The sequence below is a fragment of the Triturus cristatus genome, chromosome 1_2 (assembly GCF_964204655.1).
Source record: "Triturus cristatus chromosome 1_2, aTriCri1.1, whole genome shotgun sequence".
Lineage (NCBI taxonomy): Eukaryota > Metazoa > Chordata > Amphibia > Caudata > Salamandridae > Triturus > Triturus cristatus.
This window is the reverse complement of record NC_140580.1, coordinates 999,303,126-999,319,058: the sequence shown is the minus strand read 5'-3', so window position 1 is coordinate 999,319,058 and position 15,933 is coordinate 999,303,126. Positions and strand designations below refer to the sequence as shown.

General features: G+C 41.6%; 1 protein-coding gene and 1 long non-coding RNA gene across 3 annotated transcripts in view; one reads left to right on the top strand and one right to left on the bottom strand.

Moving 5' to 3' along the window:
- The window catches only part of LOC146868566 (ficolin-1-like), a 292,230-nt gene that overhangs the window by 236,357 nt on the left and 39,940 nt on the right, over positions 1 to 15,933 (bottom strand). For both annotated transcript variants that reach the window (XM_085611321.1, XM_085611331.1), the window contains exons 2-3: positions 8,056 to 8,169; positions 3,428 to 3,481 (exon numbers count right to left, since the gene is read on the bottom strand). In XM_085611321.1, coding sequence (XP_085467447.1) covers positions 3,428 to 3,481; positions 8,056 to 8,169 — 168 coding nt within the window. The remainder of the gene's footprint in view (positions 1 to 3,427; positions 3,482 to 8,055; positions 8,170 to 15,933) is intronic.
- The window catches only part of LOC146868567 (uncharacterized), a 77,045-nt gene that overhangs the window by 24,491 nt on the left and 36,621 nt on the right, over positions 1 to 15,933 (top strand). The window contains exon 2 of the long non-coding RNA XR_014963028.1: positions 2,996 to 3,097. This is a non-coding gene — a long non-coding RNA (uncharacterized LOC146868567). The remainder of the gene's footprint in view (positions 1 to 2,995; positions 3,098 to 15,933) is intronic.

Genomic DNA, 15,933 nt, shown 5'->3' with positions numbered 1-15,933 from the left:
ACTTTCTTTTGTTGCTGGCACCTGAACTATGCCTGTCCCACTCATTGCAAGACTCCCTCCAGATATAGTCTCTTCCCCTTCTCCTGTTTGCTGCTGACTATCCCTTGGTCTCTCTCTAGGGTTATATATTGAAAGCACTGGTCCAATAGTGACTGGTGCTGACAGAGCATCTGGTAACTGTATGTTTCCTGCAGATTGTGCTGGCTCAGGATTTGGATACCCTATTCCTCCAGACCCTCCTGGGATTCTTTTACCCACTGAAATTCTCCCTCTTAATCCTGTTGGCTGTTCCTCTGAACCCATTCATCCCACTCCTAGAGTCTCTTTTATTTGTTGCGTCCTCTCTGTTTCGGACCTAGAGTCACAAGGTGGGGGACATTCTGCTAACAGTCTATCAAGAAAACTGTCATCTGTATCACAATCTTCTTCTGTCTTACTCTTCCCTTCTAACCCACCTACGAGCAACAGGAATGGATACAATCATTCTCCTTCTATGGTGTCTACTCTCCATCTCTTCAACTGTGCATCCCATCTAGCATCCTGATATGCCTTCATTGCTTTCTTCATTCTTCCATGTGAAGCCTCCCTTCTCCTCACTAATGCTGCTCTCATCCAGGCATCTAATGCTTCAAATTGTGTGGTTCTAGGTGGAGGTTTCAGAAAGGACATCACCCCCTGAGCTGGTACAGCAACTCCATACAAAATGATCCATAACGAGGGTAGGCCAATTCTCCCTCTTTCTCAGTGATTTTATGCCAGTTCTGAAGCCACACTATGGTATGGAGTCCTACATTCGTTGACAAGTAATGTGCCGGTGTGTCTTCTGGTGGAGCTTCTTCTCCTACTCGAGTCACTATCCTGGAATCTTGGACTTCTCTTGAGTCCCTCACCGAACTTCCTGATCCGCACATGTCTGGACCAGTAAACCGTTGAACCCAAAATCACTCAACATACATCCCAACTCCGCAAGACAACACCAATTAATTCATCACCACAATCTAACACACCACACAGTTCCTTTCATACTCACGCTACCACTGTTTCCGCCGCACCGTCAACGTCCGCCGGTCTCCAACAATCTTCGCCGTTGTCCACTCCGCATCAGAAGACTCTAACCTTCCAACTCTACAACTAATTTCTCTCTTCTCCCCTCACCTTTAGAGGTAAACCATCCTCTGCTACCATTTGATTACGCTAAATTGCACATCTGGTCTTCCCTACTAGATTTAGCGCAGATGGTCTTTTATTTACCTACTAAAATTGGTTGAGGGGAGCAAAACAATTCAAGATCATACTTTCAATAAAAACATTTTCTAAAGGACCTCAAACTCCGACCTTCAGTTTTGTTGATTTATTATAAGGCTAAAAATAATAGGACATATACACACCTCAAAATTAGAGTATATAGATACAGGAAAATCAATACAGAGCTGAGTCTACGAATATAGGTTATTCGGCACAAGAGGCACAGGACAATGAACACCAAAATCAGAACGAAACAAAGAATAGATGCGGAGTCCAGGTCTCTTTTCATGGAGGCGAAACAAAATATCTTTCCCTACACTGCTCTAAATGGAGGTCCTACCTATTTCCCTTTCATCATTTCCCAAAGGTGTCAGCACGTGTTGACTTCCTAAGAAGTATTCACGTCAAATGGGTAGATTAGCTTAAGGCTATGGAGCTCGCTCTAAGATGCTCCTTCTCCTCCAAAAGCTAGCAGAAGTCTGATCTCACTTTCCCTATGCATCATACAAAAAGATGGAGTTAGATCTACAATACGTCATCCCAAAACTTTCCATCCCAACTTGGTACGTGCAGTAACTTTCCACGGAAGCCTAATTAAAATCGTCTTTGTTCCGCTGGCCTTAGTTTTCAGATTGGCCAGACACAAAAGGCTTCCTCCCTTCTCGTATTTCCTTAAATCTCAGAATAACGATGTTGCATTTCTGCACCTGCAGTAGGATGAGAACACTCTGTTTCTAACACAACAAGCAGTTATTTAAGTATTTCTCGCGACAGTAAGGAGAAATGAAACTCAAAACAACATATGATTTTGGGCCTATGACTCAGGCAACTTAAACTAAACACAGTTACTTTATATGGAAATAATATCGTCCTGCACTTTATACATACAGGAATTGTAATACATACAAATGTGTTCACTACAGTTAATGTTTAAATGATTCAACTAAATGCATCTTAATAATCACAAAACACTTCAAATGGTAAGAATATACATGAGTGCGTTTTAACCATGAGTATAGTGCACCCATACAATATAGAGTACTGGGAGCGCTCTATAAACAGTGAGAGATTCTCATACCAATAACTCAAGTGCAATGCTAGGCCTAAATTGGTGTTTGGGCATCCTTCCTTCTTGTAATTCACCTTCTTTAGTTAATGCTCTGTGCCTATTCATGCAGTTCACCCCTTTGGGAATTACCTCATCCCTAAACTGTCTGAGGAGAAAGAAAGGTTGTGTCAGACCCCAAAGCCCACTACCTCCCCAACAGGCCTTCTGCTAGTGGCCCACATTTTGCTCCTGACAGATAAGTGTACCAGGCCACACCTGGTCCTGTGGCCATTCTGGCAACTCTCTAGATACAGGAATGCTGCAGAGGCACTAGAGGGCAGCTATGTTTAAAGGCAATATTTTAACTAAATAGGGGTTAAAAAGAAAAAAGTTATTTTTACACCTTTCCAAAGAATACTCAGTTCCATCGGAACTATGTACCATCAGTCGGACTTCGTACATCCCATTTCCTGGTACCTTCCAGGAGGTACGCATTTTACTTAGAACTGTAATTACCTTTGTTATTGCAGTACTGGTTTCAAGCAGAATGACTTTCAGACCCTACTCTCGCCACCTGCTTCCAGGAGTTCTGGGTACTGCGCCAAGCTCAACCATTATCATAGTGTATGCGCAATTAGCAGGACAATCAGGTCTACTAAAGAGCTGTCATTCAGTAAACCCAGGGTGAATCTTCTCTTGCAGCACCACCAAGAGCAACTCATGAACAGTATGAAAGTCGTCCCATGCTCCTGGATTTAATGTCAGTTTCACTTCAGCCAATCCTTTGTCAGCATGGGCTTGGAGGTAAGAATGTTGGTGACTGATTGCACCCAAAAAAGGTACATTAACTTAATACCCATGTAGTATTGGGAACATTCACCTACTGTCTCATTTTAAAAAACTGCACCGGGGAAAGGCTATTTGTTTCAGGAAACAAAGACCCTAAAACAGTATATATATATTCTGAATACATTTACTCCTTTGTGTTTTAGATACAGTGAATCATTCCTATTATCATTTGGGCACGTGCAAGGATTTTCGATGTCCTAATAAAAAATTACATTTTATCTCCTTCCATTCCCTGGCAACAGAGCTTTATTTGATGACCCCTTATTTGTGGCACCCTAAACGTACCTGTTTCTCCTGGTGGACCCAATTTTCCATGAATTCCCGGTGCACCATTGTCTCCTGAAACAAAACATGTGATATATTTAAAAGAATTGTTCCTAAAAACACAACTAGAAAGGGAAAGTTATTGTGACGGCACCCTAGGGGAGACATGCCAAGAATTCATGCACAAAGTTGTGATCTTTATATGCACACAAACTGTAATAATCGACTATTTGTACTGTGGAGAGTGGTTTAAGTGAAAATTATCATTTAGGATCAATTTCCTCACTTTGGTCCAGCTAAAAAAAAATAACAGAAATTTATTACATCCATGTAAGATATTGCTCAAGAAAATCTAATATTTTATTGCCTACTATTTGGAGCGGTTTCTACACAAATGTACAAGGTAAAATGATTTAGTAGCACTTTAAGATTTATTCAGCAGAACTGTATGACTTTTAATACTGTTTCCATGTTGAAGGACCAAATGGAAGGCGCCTCTTAGAACTTAAGTTTTCCATTTTGCAGCAAAGATAAACTATTGTTTGTTCCAAAGATCATCATGATAACACACACACATTTGGATTTGGCTCTGGGTATGAACCTGTGGATATCAGACCATCCTTACTTGTCCATTTATAATCCAAGGAGTATCGTCAACTAAACAGATAGACCACGCAGAGGTTGTCCCTCCTTGGTAAACCTTTGCCTTCAATCCAGATATTTCCAGGGATAGAACATCATTGCAGGACTCCGTGACTGGATCAATTCACAATCAAGTCAAATACCCTTCTCCCAGACTTCTGCTAAATGTCTCTATTACCAGCAGATTGGAGAGAGGTTATTATATTTCTTCAATGGACAAATGGGTTGTTTTTTGTGTTCCCTCTGCTTCCATTTTTGCTCAAGGTTTTGCTCAAGGTTTTGATAAAATTCAAATAAGGGCTACCTACCCCCTACATGCACTGATTATGACTCCTATCATAGTTGATGGTGGCTCTTCTGATAACCCTGCCAGTGTCTCTGTCTGCCCTGTTCTCCATGCCCCCATTTACTGGAGGAATACATCCTTCATATTCATCTGTTGATGTGGAGTTTGACTCCTTATGGACTCCATTGTGAATGAATGAGAACCATTTCTAGAGTGCAAAGTCACCTTGATGAAGAATTTGGCACTGAGATCACAGAGGAAGTAAACTTTCAGCTAATAAGTTGGCGGTTGAGGGGAACAAACAGGTTTTAGGGGCCGAATGGGAAGAAGCAAATATTAAATTTGGCATGCAGCTGAAAGAAAGTGAAATCCCAGTTCAGACACTAAGATACACAAGGCTCTCAGTCAGATGCAGGTCTTTTAATGACAAGAACAACTATCAAGTGATACATCAAGTGATGCAAATCTAGGCATGTGCTGAGGCAAATATCAAATGGGTTTGCTAAATACAAGTGTCCTTAATGCCACAATAACATACACACAAGCTCTTGAACACAATTATTTTGGATACAGGAAGACAATGAAAGGATATACAATGGCATGAAACAGAATTCCTGTGAGGTATTACAAGTTACAAGTGGGCTGAAAAATGATGCACAAGCTACAGATTATTGAACATATACTTGGAGAGGCCGAAGTATACACTATTTCTATAATCTAAATAGGAGCTGTGAATTACCAGATTGACAGTTCATCTTAATATCACTAGGTAGCAACAGGTATCATTTTCTCATGAAGCATAGTCCAAAACAAATATGAGGAAAATTTAGTTATGTGAGTTTTAAAAAACAGTTAAACATCAAAAGGTAATCCTAAATTCTTAGATAATGTTACCAGATTAGAAGTACCTTAAATGAGACATATTATGAAGAATTGATGCTTCCCCTTAAAAATGTACTCATGTCAATTCAATTTAATCTATACGACATCTTAATTGCTGAGGTATGAGTTTTACTGAACAATTTCATATATCCATACCTGCCAAATGGGCAGGAGTTTCAAGAATTCTAGGAAGATGAGTATCCTGAGGAGGGGTGATTTCCATTGGCATTCTCATTTGCTTTTTCAACACCTAATGGTGCATTCCCTAACTCCTCCATGTTATTTCACTTTGGTAGCCCAAAATCTCCAATTATTGGAACATCCTTTCGAGCCGCTAGTACTAACGTCAGTAGTATTTCCCTCGGCTAATGCTTTCATTTTTGTAGCCATTGTATTCTCATTGGGCCCAGAGGAAATGAGTGGCATTGCTTAGATCATAGACCAGCCCTTACAGTTTTTCCTGATAAAATTGTTTTACACATGAATCTCAACATTTTTTTCATATATTTTCAATGAGTGGCATTGCTTAGATCATAGACCAGCCCTTACAGTTTTTCCTGATAAAATTGTTTTACACATGAATCTCAACATTTTTTTCATATATTTTCTCCGCTTGTCATTTTGGTTATTGTATAATTTTGCCAACATTTATCCATAGCAGGCTAGACCAAGCACTGCAGTTCAAAGGAACAGTATTCATGCCTGGTTTACTCCTGATGGGAGCCACCCTGGGTGTCCTTTACTACTGCCATGCAAAGGCTGGGGCTGCAAGCTATCTAAAGATACCTTCATCTAGTTTGTTGAGTGGTGGTATGAAGGAGAGTGTTTTATCAAAAAGTATCCCAATCCAGTTGATTGAGAGGTTTTGCAGATGTTTTTTCCTACCAGGAAAATGTCTTATTTGTATAGTATAGCAGAGAGCATTTTACCTTATCTATATTGACGTCCTTCACACAATCAAGTATTTTCCTTAGTCTACAGGTGGTATGTTAGGATTACTGGTAGAACATGTGTCCCACCAAAGAGGGTATACAGGCACTAGATAAGGAAGTAACAATATCTGACAAGTCTGTGATCTAAGTAAAGAGCCCTGTCTTTATTTTCTTATGGAACACAAGGTCTGAGGAAGTAGCTTTAATGTGCAAGGGTAGATTGTTCACGGTTGGTAGTAAGGTATAGGAAAGCACAACTGTTGACTCTGGCTCTGTTAATAATTGGCGTGTGTGCAAGCAGGAGGCTGGTTGTCCAGAGGCTTCTGGCTGGGCTGACGGTGAGCCAGTGGATGTCTTTGACGGGGGAGGTAATGTGCGCACAAGGTGGGAGATTGAATGTGAGCCTGGCTGATGAGTTTTGTATGACCTGAAGTCGTCTGGTCAGTTGGGCAGTAATGTTGATATAGAGTCTGTTACCATAAACCAGTTTGCTGGTGATAACGGTCTGGATGATGGTTATGTGTGTGTTGAACGTAAGCCATTGGAAGATTTTTGAGGATTTTAGGATGTAGAAACAGGAGGCAGCACATTAACTTGGCTGATCATTGAGAGTTGGTTGTCTACCACTATAGCTAGGTTCTTAGCTTGACTGACCGGACAGTGTGTTGGTCCAAGATTTGCTGGCCACCGGGTGCAGTTTCATAGAGAGGTGTACTTGCCAAAGAGTACCATTCTGTTTTTTTCATGTTGAATTACAGGCAGTTGCTTTTCATCTCGCTGGCGACTGCGAACATGCTGGAGGCAGAGTTTGTCGGGGTGCTGCATGTTTTGTCAGAGACAGAAAGAATGAGCTGGGTGTTGTCAGCATAGGTGATGATGTTGATTCCATGGGTTCTGGTGATTTTGGCGAGTGGTGGCATTTAGGCATTGTACAGCAGAAAGCTGCCCCTCTTATACCAGCTTTATGGAGTTACTGAATGAGAATGCGTAGGAGACAGTGTCTAGGCGGCATATAAATCAAGTAGGATGAGCGCTGCAGAGTCTCCTCTGTCCATGATCAGACGGATGTCATCTGTGGTGGCAATAATGGCAGTGTCAGTGCTTTGGTGGGCCTAAGTCCAAATGGAAAGGGGTCGAGGAGGTGGTTGTTTTTTAGGAGGTCGAACAGTCATTTGTTGATGACTTTCTCCAGAACTAGAGTAGAGCAGTGAGCAGATTGGTCCATAGATTGCCAGTGTCTTTTGGTCTGCTGAGGTTTCGTTGAGAAGGAGAAGTATGGTGGCATGCTTTCCGGTGGCCAGGAAAGCGATATGCTGGTGAAATTGTTGAGTATCGTTGTCAAAGTTGTGTAGATGGGGTCCAGTGCTTTGATAAAGATACAGTGCGGGCTTCTGAGTAGATGGAACACATGGTCACTCCGGTTTCTGCTGTGTTGATGGTGGGCCCGGTGGTCATGGCAAGATCCTGGGGGTAAGTGTTGTTGGGCAGGATGTCTGTGACGGTGGAGGGGTTGATGTTGTTGCATGTGTTACTGATCTTGTACCTGAAATAGTGTGAGAACTGAATGCAGAGGTCCTGAGATTGGATGATGGTTGTGGAGCCGGCAGTGGGTAATGTGAAATCCTTAACAATGGCAACGTTATATTTGCAATTTTTTGTGCTATTTTAAATGCTTTAGGTGACTGCTGATCACTTGATTGATGTGCTTTGCAAATGGTAGAACCTGAGTTCCGACATGCAAGCGCTTTTTTGTTTAGCAGCCTAAAAGAGTGATCTCTCCTCATCTTATTTCCCTTTTTACAGACGATAGATGTACGTTTTGATAAAACATTGAGAATCTGCTCCATTTGTAATGGCATGACTCACCCAGATATCAAGGCCCAACTACTTCCTATTTCAGAGATTACCTTTTGCTCCTGGGGCTCCCGGTTCCCCTCTAGGTCCTGCAATTCCTGAGCTCCCAGGGCAGCCTCGAAGGATGGCAAGTTTCTCATCACCATGGAGACCAATAATCTGCACCTCTGTGAAAAAGAAAAGCTAAAATTAGGCATTGATAAGAATGGGAGAGTTCAAAATATATTAATAATATACGAGTGGCAGCTGTAGAAGCTCTGTCAGAAACAGATGTCAAATAGGAGATAGCTTCATATTTGAGCCAATGTACTACAACAACAGTGCTAAATTAGTTGAGCAGTGGTGAGCATGGGAATCATGTAGGCACGGGCTGGCAGTCTATGCAGTTGTTGGACCTTTAGGGTGGCAAGGCCTCACCTCCTTCACCTTCCGGCAGACTGCCAACCCTATTTTCAGTTTTCCACCACAGTGGTTTCATTCTTCAGAAAGTCTTCGTTAGAACGTTAGATGCTATATTTTAAGACCTTTCAGCAATCTTTGGAAGTTTGTTATTGAAAAACTAAAAAGTATTGGGCATGATGATCAGGAAGTTTTCTCCCCGCTGTTTGTTTTCTCTCACTGGGACCTCTATACCCAACATGGAGGACTCAGGGAGGGAAAATATGCATGATGAAGACTGCCCTCCTGTCACAGATAAGGTGAGGACAATGCAGTGGATCATAGGGATCTAAACCTTTTTGATTGAAAGCCTGCGGAGCTGTCAGTGGCTCCACTGGCATTCATTCAACAGTTCCACTTTCTCTAAAAGAGGTGGCTGAATTGGGTCTTTGTAGGGTTGGAAAATTATTTATGGTGGTTCTCCACTCCCGCTAATCAAGAAGATACTGTGACAACATGCCAGTGGTTGGATAAAATCATGTAGATGTTTACAAGAAAAAGTTGTTGGAGTAACATACATTTATATTAAAGCAAGTGTCAGTTAAACAATTAATATTATCATGGTTCCAGCTTTACAAATTTGTTAAAATAAAAAAAGAATGGCAAATTTGATTGAGATAATTGACAGCAGGGTTAGAATGAAGAACTGAGTCGGCAAAGTCTGGTATAGATCGTATAGTATTGTGTTGGCATTGTATGGCTCTTATACACCCCTTTGGGAGTTCAAAAGCTACTGATGAAGCGGAATTATCATTCCAATTGTAGGGGTGCATCATAATCACGTTGTTGTACTAATGTTAAGTGTTAGAATTTTTAAATGTATTAATATAAATATATTGTGTATTTTAGGCTATTGAAAAGTAACATGGAGACATAGAGAATTATTGTAATTAGAGGGAAACATCTACATGAAGAGCTTGTGTTGTGCAACTGACACTTATTCGTATATTAAATGTGCTTATTAATTACGTTATTTCACATATAGGAAAATGCATTAGTTGACACTGCACTAGTGTTATCTGATTTCATAAAGCTTATATGTTGTTTCTCTTATGTTAGCTGAAATTAGTAGGCCTGAAATGTAAGTCCCTGAGACTTTCGCTTTAGAGATAACAGTTTGAATTTCACGTGTGCTGTGGAATTTATCCTTCATCACCATTTGCACATGAAGACGTGCTCGCTTAGATAGAATAATGTCTTTGTTTTACTAGTTAGGCAAGGAGATAAGAAGTTACAATCGTGTGGTTTGAGTCGATAAAGAAAGGTTTTTGTGCTTCACACAGGGGGCCTGGGAACCAAGGACAAATTGTATCAAGGAAGGTACACCATCAACATAGTGGACAATTACCTTCAGGACTATACCCATGGGTGGATGGCGTGATCCGAAGTGCATCCTGGGATGGCTACCCATGGATGACTGGTTGTTGGAAGTAGAGGTAGTATGCCACTTTTTTCTTGCCTTCAGAGAGAGAGTGTCGTAGAACGAGCTCTGTCTTTGGTAGCTTTAGGCTACTTGACCCATTGATCATGGGGAAACTTCTTAAGAAGACTCCACGTGCTGACAGGAAAATATTTGTTTCATCCAACCCCATTAAAACTGTTTTCTCTATTATTAAAAGCTTCCAGGAGCCATCTTCTCAGGAAAAGGCTAGAAATTTAAACTAGAAATGCAATTCTACTGTGGATTTCTTCATAAATATAATGAAGGCTATCCCGCTGAAATGACTCTCCTCTATTACCCATAGATTACTGTAGTTGTTGTCTCGATCACCCTACTCTAGCAGATTTTTCTCCTCTAAACGACAACGAGTTTGTCATGTTTATCGCACAAACTAAATACCGGAGTCTCTATATGGGTTATATTTCATGTGCAATGCCAGCAGGGCAAAAGCCATCATAAAGTCGTCTTTTAAAGTGGGTCAAATCCCGGATATTTAACAAAAGGTATATGTATCTTCCCTTCTGAGAAAATCTGATGTGAATCCAGAAGTCTAATCAAGATATGGACGTATTTTGCAACTGCTGAGCCGCAGTAAGGTGATGCAAATTGCGGCCTATCAATAAAGTTTTAACTTTGTGACCTACTGCAAACTACTTTATCAGTTTCAGATGGACTTCCAAGCAGGCTACAGCATTGAACTCATAATCATTCTAGTGCTGGACATGCCGCACCAGGCTACTGATACTTGTATTCCTAATGTCTTGAAACTTTTTTATCGCAAAGCAGCCTTTGATATGGTCTATCACAGCATTCTTCTAATAAAGCTCTCTGAACTGGGTATTCCTGCCAAGGCATTACTCTTGATTGTAAGGCATCTATCCCAGAGATCTATCAAGGTGGTGCCTCTGGGTTCTGTTTTATCCCTACTTCTTTTTAATCTTTATGATATCCCTTTGGCTCACCTTATTCAATCTTTTGGTTTTAACTTCTTTTTTTTGCAGACAATACTCAAATTATTGTCATATTTGAAGGCGACACTTTGACTTTGTCAGCCAAATTGTATGAATGACTCTTGTAGGGTGAGTGGTGGAGAAATGCTTGCAAATTGAATGGAAGCAAAACTGCCCACTAAAACCCCTAGAATTGATTTTTTTTGTACGAGCCTTCACAAGTGGTGAAAAATCTCAGATTTAGTATTAACTCAGTATCAACTCGAGCACTGTGTATTTTCCAGTTCCGCACTCTGAGGTGTGTTCTTTATCTTATCGACCATGCCAAAAAGATTCTAATTCTGACTGCCTTTGTTGTCTCTGGTTTAGATTACTGCAATGCTATTTACCTGGGTCCACCCCTTGTTTGATTAGTAAATTGCAGTGGCATCAGAATTATACTGACTGGCAGCTTTATCTGTAGGGAATATATTTCTTCTGTTCCTGTTTCCCTGCATTGACTGTCGGCGAAGGAGCATATTCTTTTTAAATCGATCTGCCTGGTTCACTAAGCATTTCACTCTCCCAGCAGCCCACCACTCTCTCATCGTTTTGATTGATCTCAATTCTTCCATGCAGTAGGATCTGCTAAACTCTATCTTCTTGTGACCTCAAAATCCCGTCCAAAGCCTATGGATTACAGAGCTTTGTCAGGCATAGCTGCAGGCTATATGCTGCCTCTTTATCTCTGTTCTTAGCCCTTCTTGCTGAAGTTCAGAATATTATTGAAAACCTGGCTATTCTCCCAAACCTAGTAGTTTTGGTAGTTTTGGTGGCTTTTTCCATATTTTAGTAATCTGTCCTTTTTAGTGCCATGATTACCCAGTAGGAAAGACAGAGCGCTTTAGAAAACATACATACATACACTGAAGACAATTTATTTCCTCCTTTTAGATGAGCGGGTGATTAATGGCACACATTTGGGCTAAATCTTTATTGACAATAAGATTCTAGTGGGATAAGCCATTTTCAACTTTTTTTAATTGATTAAATCAGCTTTGAATTTCAAAAAATTCCATGGTGAGAATTTGCCTAATAAATTCAGTTGCATCATGGTAGTTTTGTGAGTATGAACCTGTACATACATAAGCAATGCTACTTTAATAGTAGCTGCGGTTCTTAGTAGCTGTGTGCAGAATTTGGGTAATTTGCTTTTGTATAATTTCGTGAAATTTCAGCAAAATGTTTTGAAATTACACATACATATGCAAAATGCGAATTCATCTTAATGCACAGTATTTTAGCACAAATCATGTCCCCATGCCAATTTTTTTCTGAAGACACATTTCACACTAAGAAAGTGCAAAAAAGCAAAACCACCACAAAGTACTGCTGCTCCCATTCCGTTGTTCTGTGCGTTTTTACCACGAATTGCACATAATTATGGAAATTGCAGCTGCTGCCTTTGAGCGTGGGGGCTGCGCCCTTCTAAGTTTCCTGGCTTATTTATCACAAATGTCAATCCGGATGGCACATAAAGCCTTTATGTAATTTATTATGTACCATCCGGAGCCACCTTTTTAATTATTAATAAATTGCAATACACGTCGTATTGCAAAGTTAGCTCTATTGTTTTTATTAGGTCGAGCCTAGCGGCAGCACGCATGTGCTGCTTGCTCTGCAAGGCATGCAGTAGTCGAGTATGCTGTGGAAGTCTCGACTTCTTTCCGCCCATATTTTGGATTGGCTGGTGTTCTTGGTAAATGCTGGTTTTCGATGGATATTGAAGCTTGTTAGTCCCTCCTTCTTACTGCCCTGTCGCCATTTGTTACCTCCCATAAGGCTAGATCTTTTACTTGTGGCCTTGCACGGTCTCCTTCATAAGTCAGAAAGCACAATTTTTTTTTTATTTGCAGCGCGATCCACTTCCATTTCAGCGGCATACTTGTGTATTTAATTATTTGCCGCGGGGGCCGAAAGGGAGCATTTCAACAGACTAATCGAACAAGCATTTGCAATGCAATAGGTCTCGCATTTATGCTGGTTTGAGCAATTGACATTGCAAACAACAATGCCTTTTATTTTCGTTTTAGTTTTTAAAACATAAATAAAAGCCAATGCCAATAGCTTAGAGTCTGGTAAATGCCAGACCTATTGCATTGCAAATCCTTCTGGTTTTTTAAGCAGCACGGCCACCCCGTAACACAGGCGCCTGCTTTCAATCACTTTAACTCAGCATTATCTTGTTTATTTTTCAAAATGGAATTAGAAAGGATTAGTGAATTAAGTGATGTGAATTCCAAGTAGAAATCATGTGCTAATGGGCTGCAGCTGACAAAAGCACACCTGTGTTTCATGTCATCTGTACTAAAGCCACCTGACGGGTTGTTTTCAAAAGCCTGTTTTATTAACAACAACACCACCACCAATACCTCCATCACAATTGTACCACTACCACCAATACCTCCAACACTACCAGTACCCCCACTACCACCAGTATTACCACCACCAGTACCACCACTACCACCAGTACCACCACCACCAGTACTACCAGTACAACCACCACCACCACCAGTACCACCACCACCACCAATACCAGTACCACCACCACTACCAGTAACACCACCACCACTACCAGTACCACCACTACTTTCACCACCACAAGTACAACCACCACCAGTGCCACCACCACCAGTAAGCCCTCCAATCAGCTGCTGGCAAAACATACTCAAAAGCCAGATGCCAAATGCAACGCGCAGCGGACGCGTTTAATTGAGAAAGGTGAGAGTGAGAATTGTACTTACTTAAAAGGAGCGCCTGGAAAAGGGTTCCTGCCCCTTCTGCTTAATTTGATCACTCTAGGGAGCGCCTGGTAAAGGGTTCCCAATTACGCTGTATTATCGCTGTGTATATCCTTGATGACTTGGAAAGGTTTTTTAAATCGCACTGACTCACTAATGTGTTTTTAAATATATTTTGCGCCTGTGCACTCACCGCCTCAGCAGCACACAATCCCCGGTCCACCACAGATTATTCGGGTTGAGTGGAGGGATTCATGTGCAACAGGAAGGGCCCGGCACTTCCGGTTAAGCCCTCCAATCAGCTGCTGGCAAAACATACTCAAAAGCCAGATGCCAAGCGCAACGCGCAGCGGACGCGTTTAATTGAGAAAGGTGAGAGTGAGAATTGTACTTACTTAAAAGGAGCGCCTGGAAAAGGGTTCCTGCCCCTTCTGCTTAATTTGATCACTCTAGGGAGCGCCTGGTAAAGGGTTCCCAATTACGCTGTATTATCGCTGTGTATATCTTTGATGACTTGGAAAAGTTTTTTAAATCGCACTGACTCACTAATGTGTTTTTAAATATATTTTGCGCCTGTGCACTCACTGCCTCACTAGCACACAATCCCCGGTCCACCACCGATTATTCGGGTTGAGTGGAGGGATTCGCGTGCAACAGGAAGGGCCCGGCACTTGCGGTTAAGCCCTCCAATCAGCTGCTGGCAAAACATACTCAAAAGCCAGATGCCAAGCGCAACGCGCAGCGGACGCGCCGCCGTCGCACCGAAGGAGCGCCAAAGGCAAGCCCGTCTGCGCCCGTCCGCGCCTGGATCGCGCCAAGGGCCTCGTCCCCTGACCCATGTATTCCAGTTTGGCTACCTATCTCTCTTACCTATACTAGGAGACAGTTACTAGATATTGCGGCCATCTCCAAGGAGGCACAATCATGTCCTTGCTTTACCTCTGCTATTATACCAACTCATGTCTTAATACCGTGCAATAACTGTAAGCACACACCCAGCTCTAGTAAACCGCCCGCTGCCACTAAAGCTAAAGGTCTCTCACCTAATCCAATAAAAAATCACACCACCACTGCCGCACTTATCAATGTCCGTTCCTTACCTAAGCATAAATACGAAATACTCGCTTTCCTTGAAAATCACAAACTCGACCTTCTATTTCTTACGGAGACTTGGGCCAACCCTTCATCAGGGCCTGATTTTGCCACCGCAACCCCGGATGATTTCTCTGTTAAAAGACTAGACAGAAATAACAAAAGAGGCGGTGGTTTAGCTCTTATTCATCGCAACTACTACAATGTTAAAATAGATTCTATCCCTATCAATGACTGCGAAGCTTTCTCCTTCTCTATATCACTTACCGAATCACAAACATTTAAAGGTATCCTATTATATCGCCCTCCCGGAACTTGGACAGATTTTCTTTCTTCTCTAGCCCTCCTAGCAGAGCCTTCTGCAGGAGAAGCCAATTTCACCATTCTAGGCGATTTCAATTTCCACCTTGAATCCAATAACGATGAAAACACATCTGCTTTACTCTCAGAATTTGACTCCATAGGACTCTCTCAACTCATAAACAAACCCACTCATACAGCTGGCCATACTCTCGACGGATTATTCACCAACAACAGACACATTTCACTAGGAAATATTCTCCCCTTAACATGGACCGACCACTCTGCAATCCTTTTTAACATCAATACTGAACACAATACACACAACCATGTCAACTCCCCTTCGCCCGCCAACTTCAAAGCTTAGAACAGCATTCTCCCCGAAAACATAAAATCACACCTGAAAGCTACTCATCAAAACCTCCCAGACAATCCCGAACAAGCAGCTATGCGATACACACAATGGCTCCACTCAGCATTCGACACACTGGTCCCAATAAAAAATACCTCTAAAAATAGAAAGACCCCATCCGCTCCCTGGTTCTCAGAGGAATTAAGACTAGAAAGGCAGAAATGCAGAAATCGGGAGCGTCACTGGCGCCGAAATTACGACAACACAACTAAAACACGGTATAAGGAAGCACTATCCAAATACAAAAACCTCTTAATAACTGAAAAAAGTAAATTTTACATTAATCAAATTGAATCTTCTCAGGACTCCATGAAACAACTATACAGAGTTGTTACCAAACTATCAGGACCAGACACTTCCCCGTCGATAACACCTACACAAACCCTCTGTGATAACCTTGCTAGTTTCTACCAAAATAAAGACATGCATATCTACTCCAATTTTTCAGCACAATCCACTACTTCCAACATAGACTCCTCCTCAGACAATCGTGCAACATCACAAAGTAATAACCATGA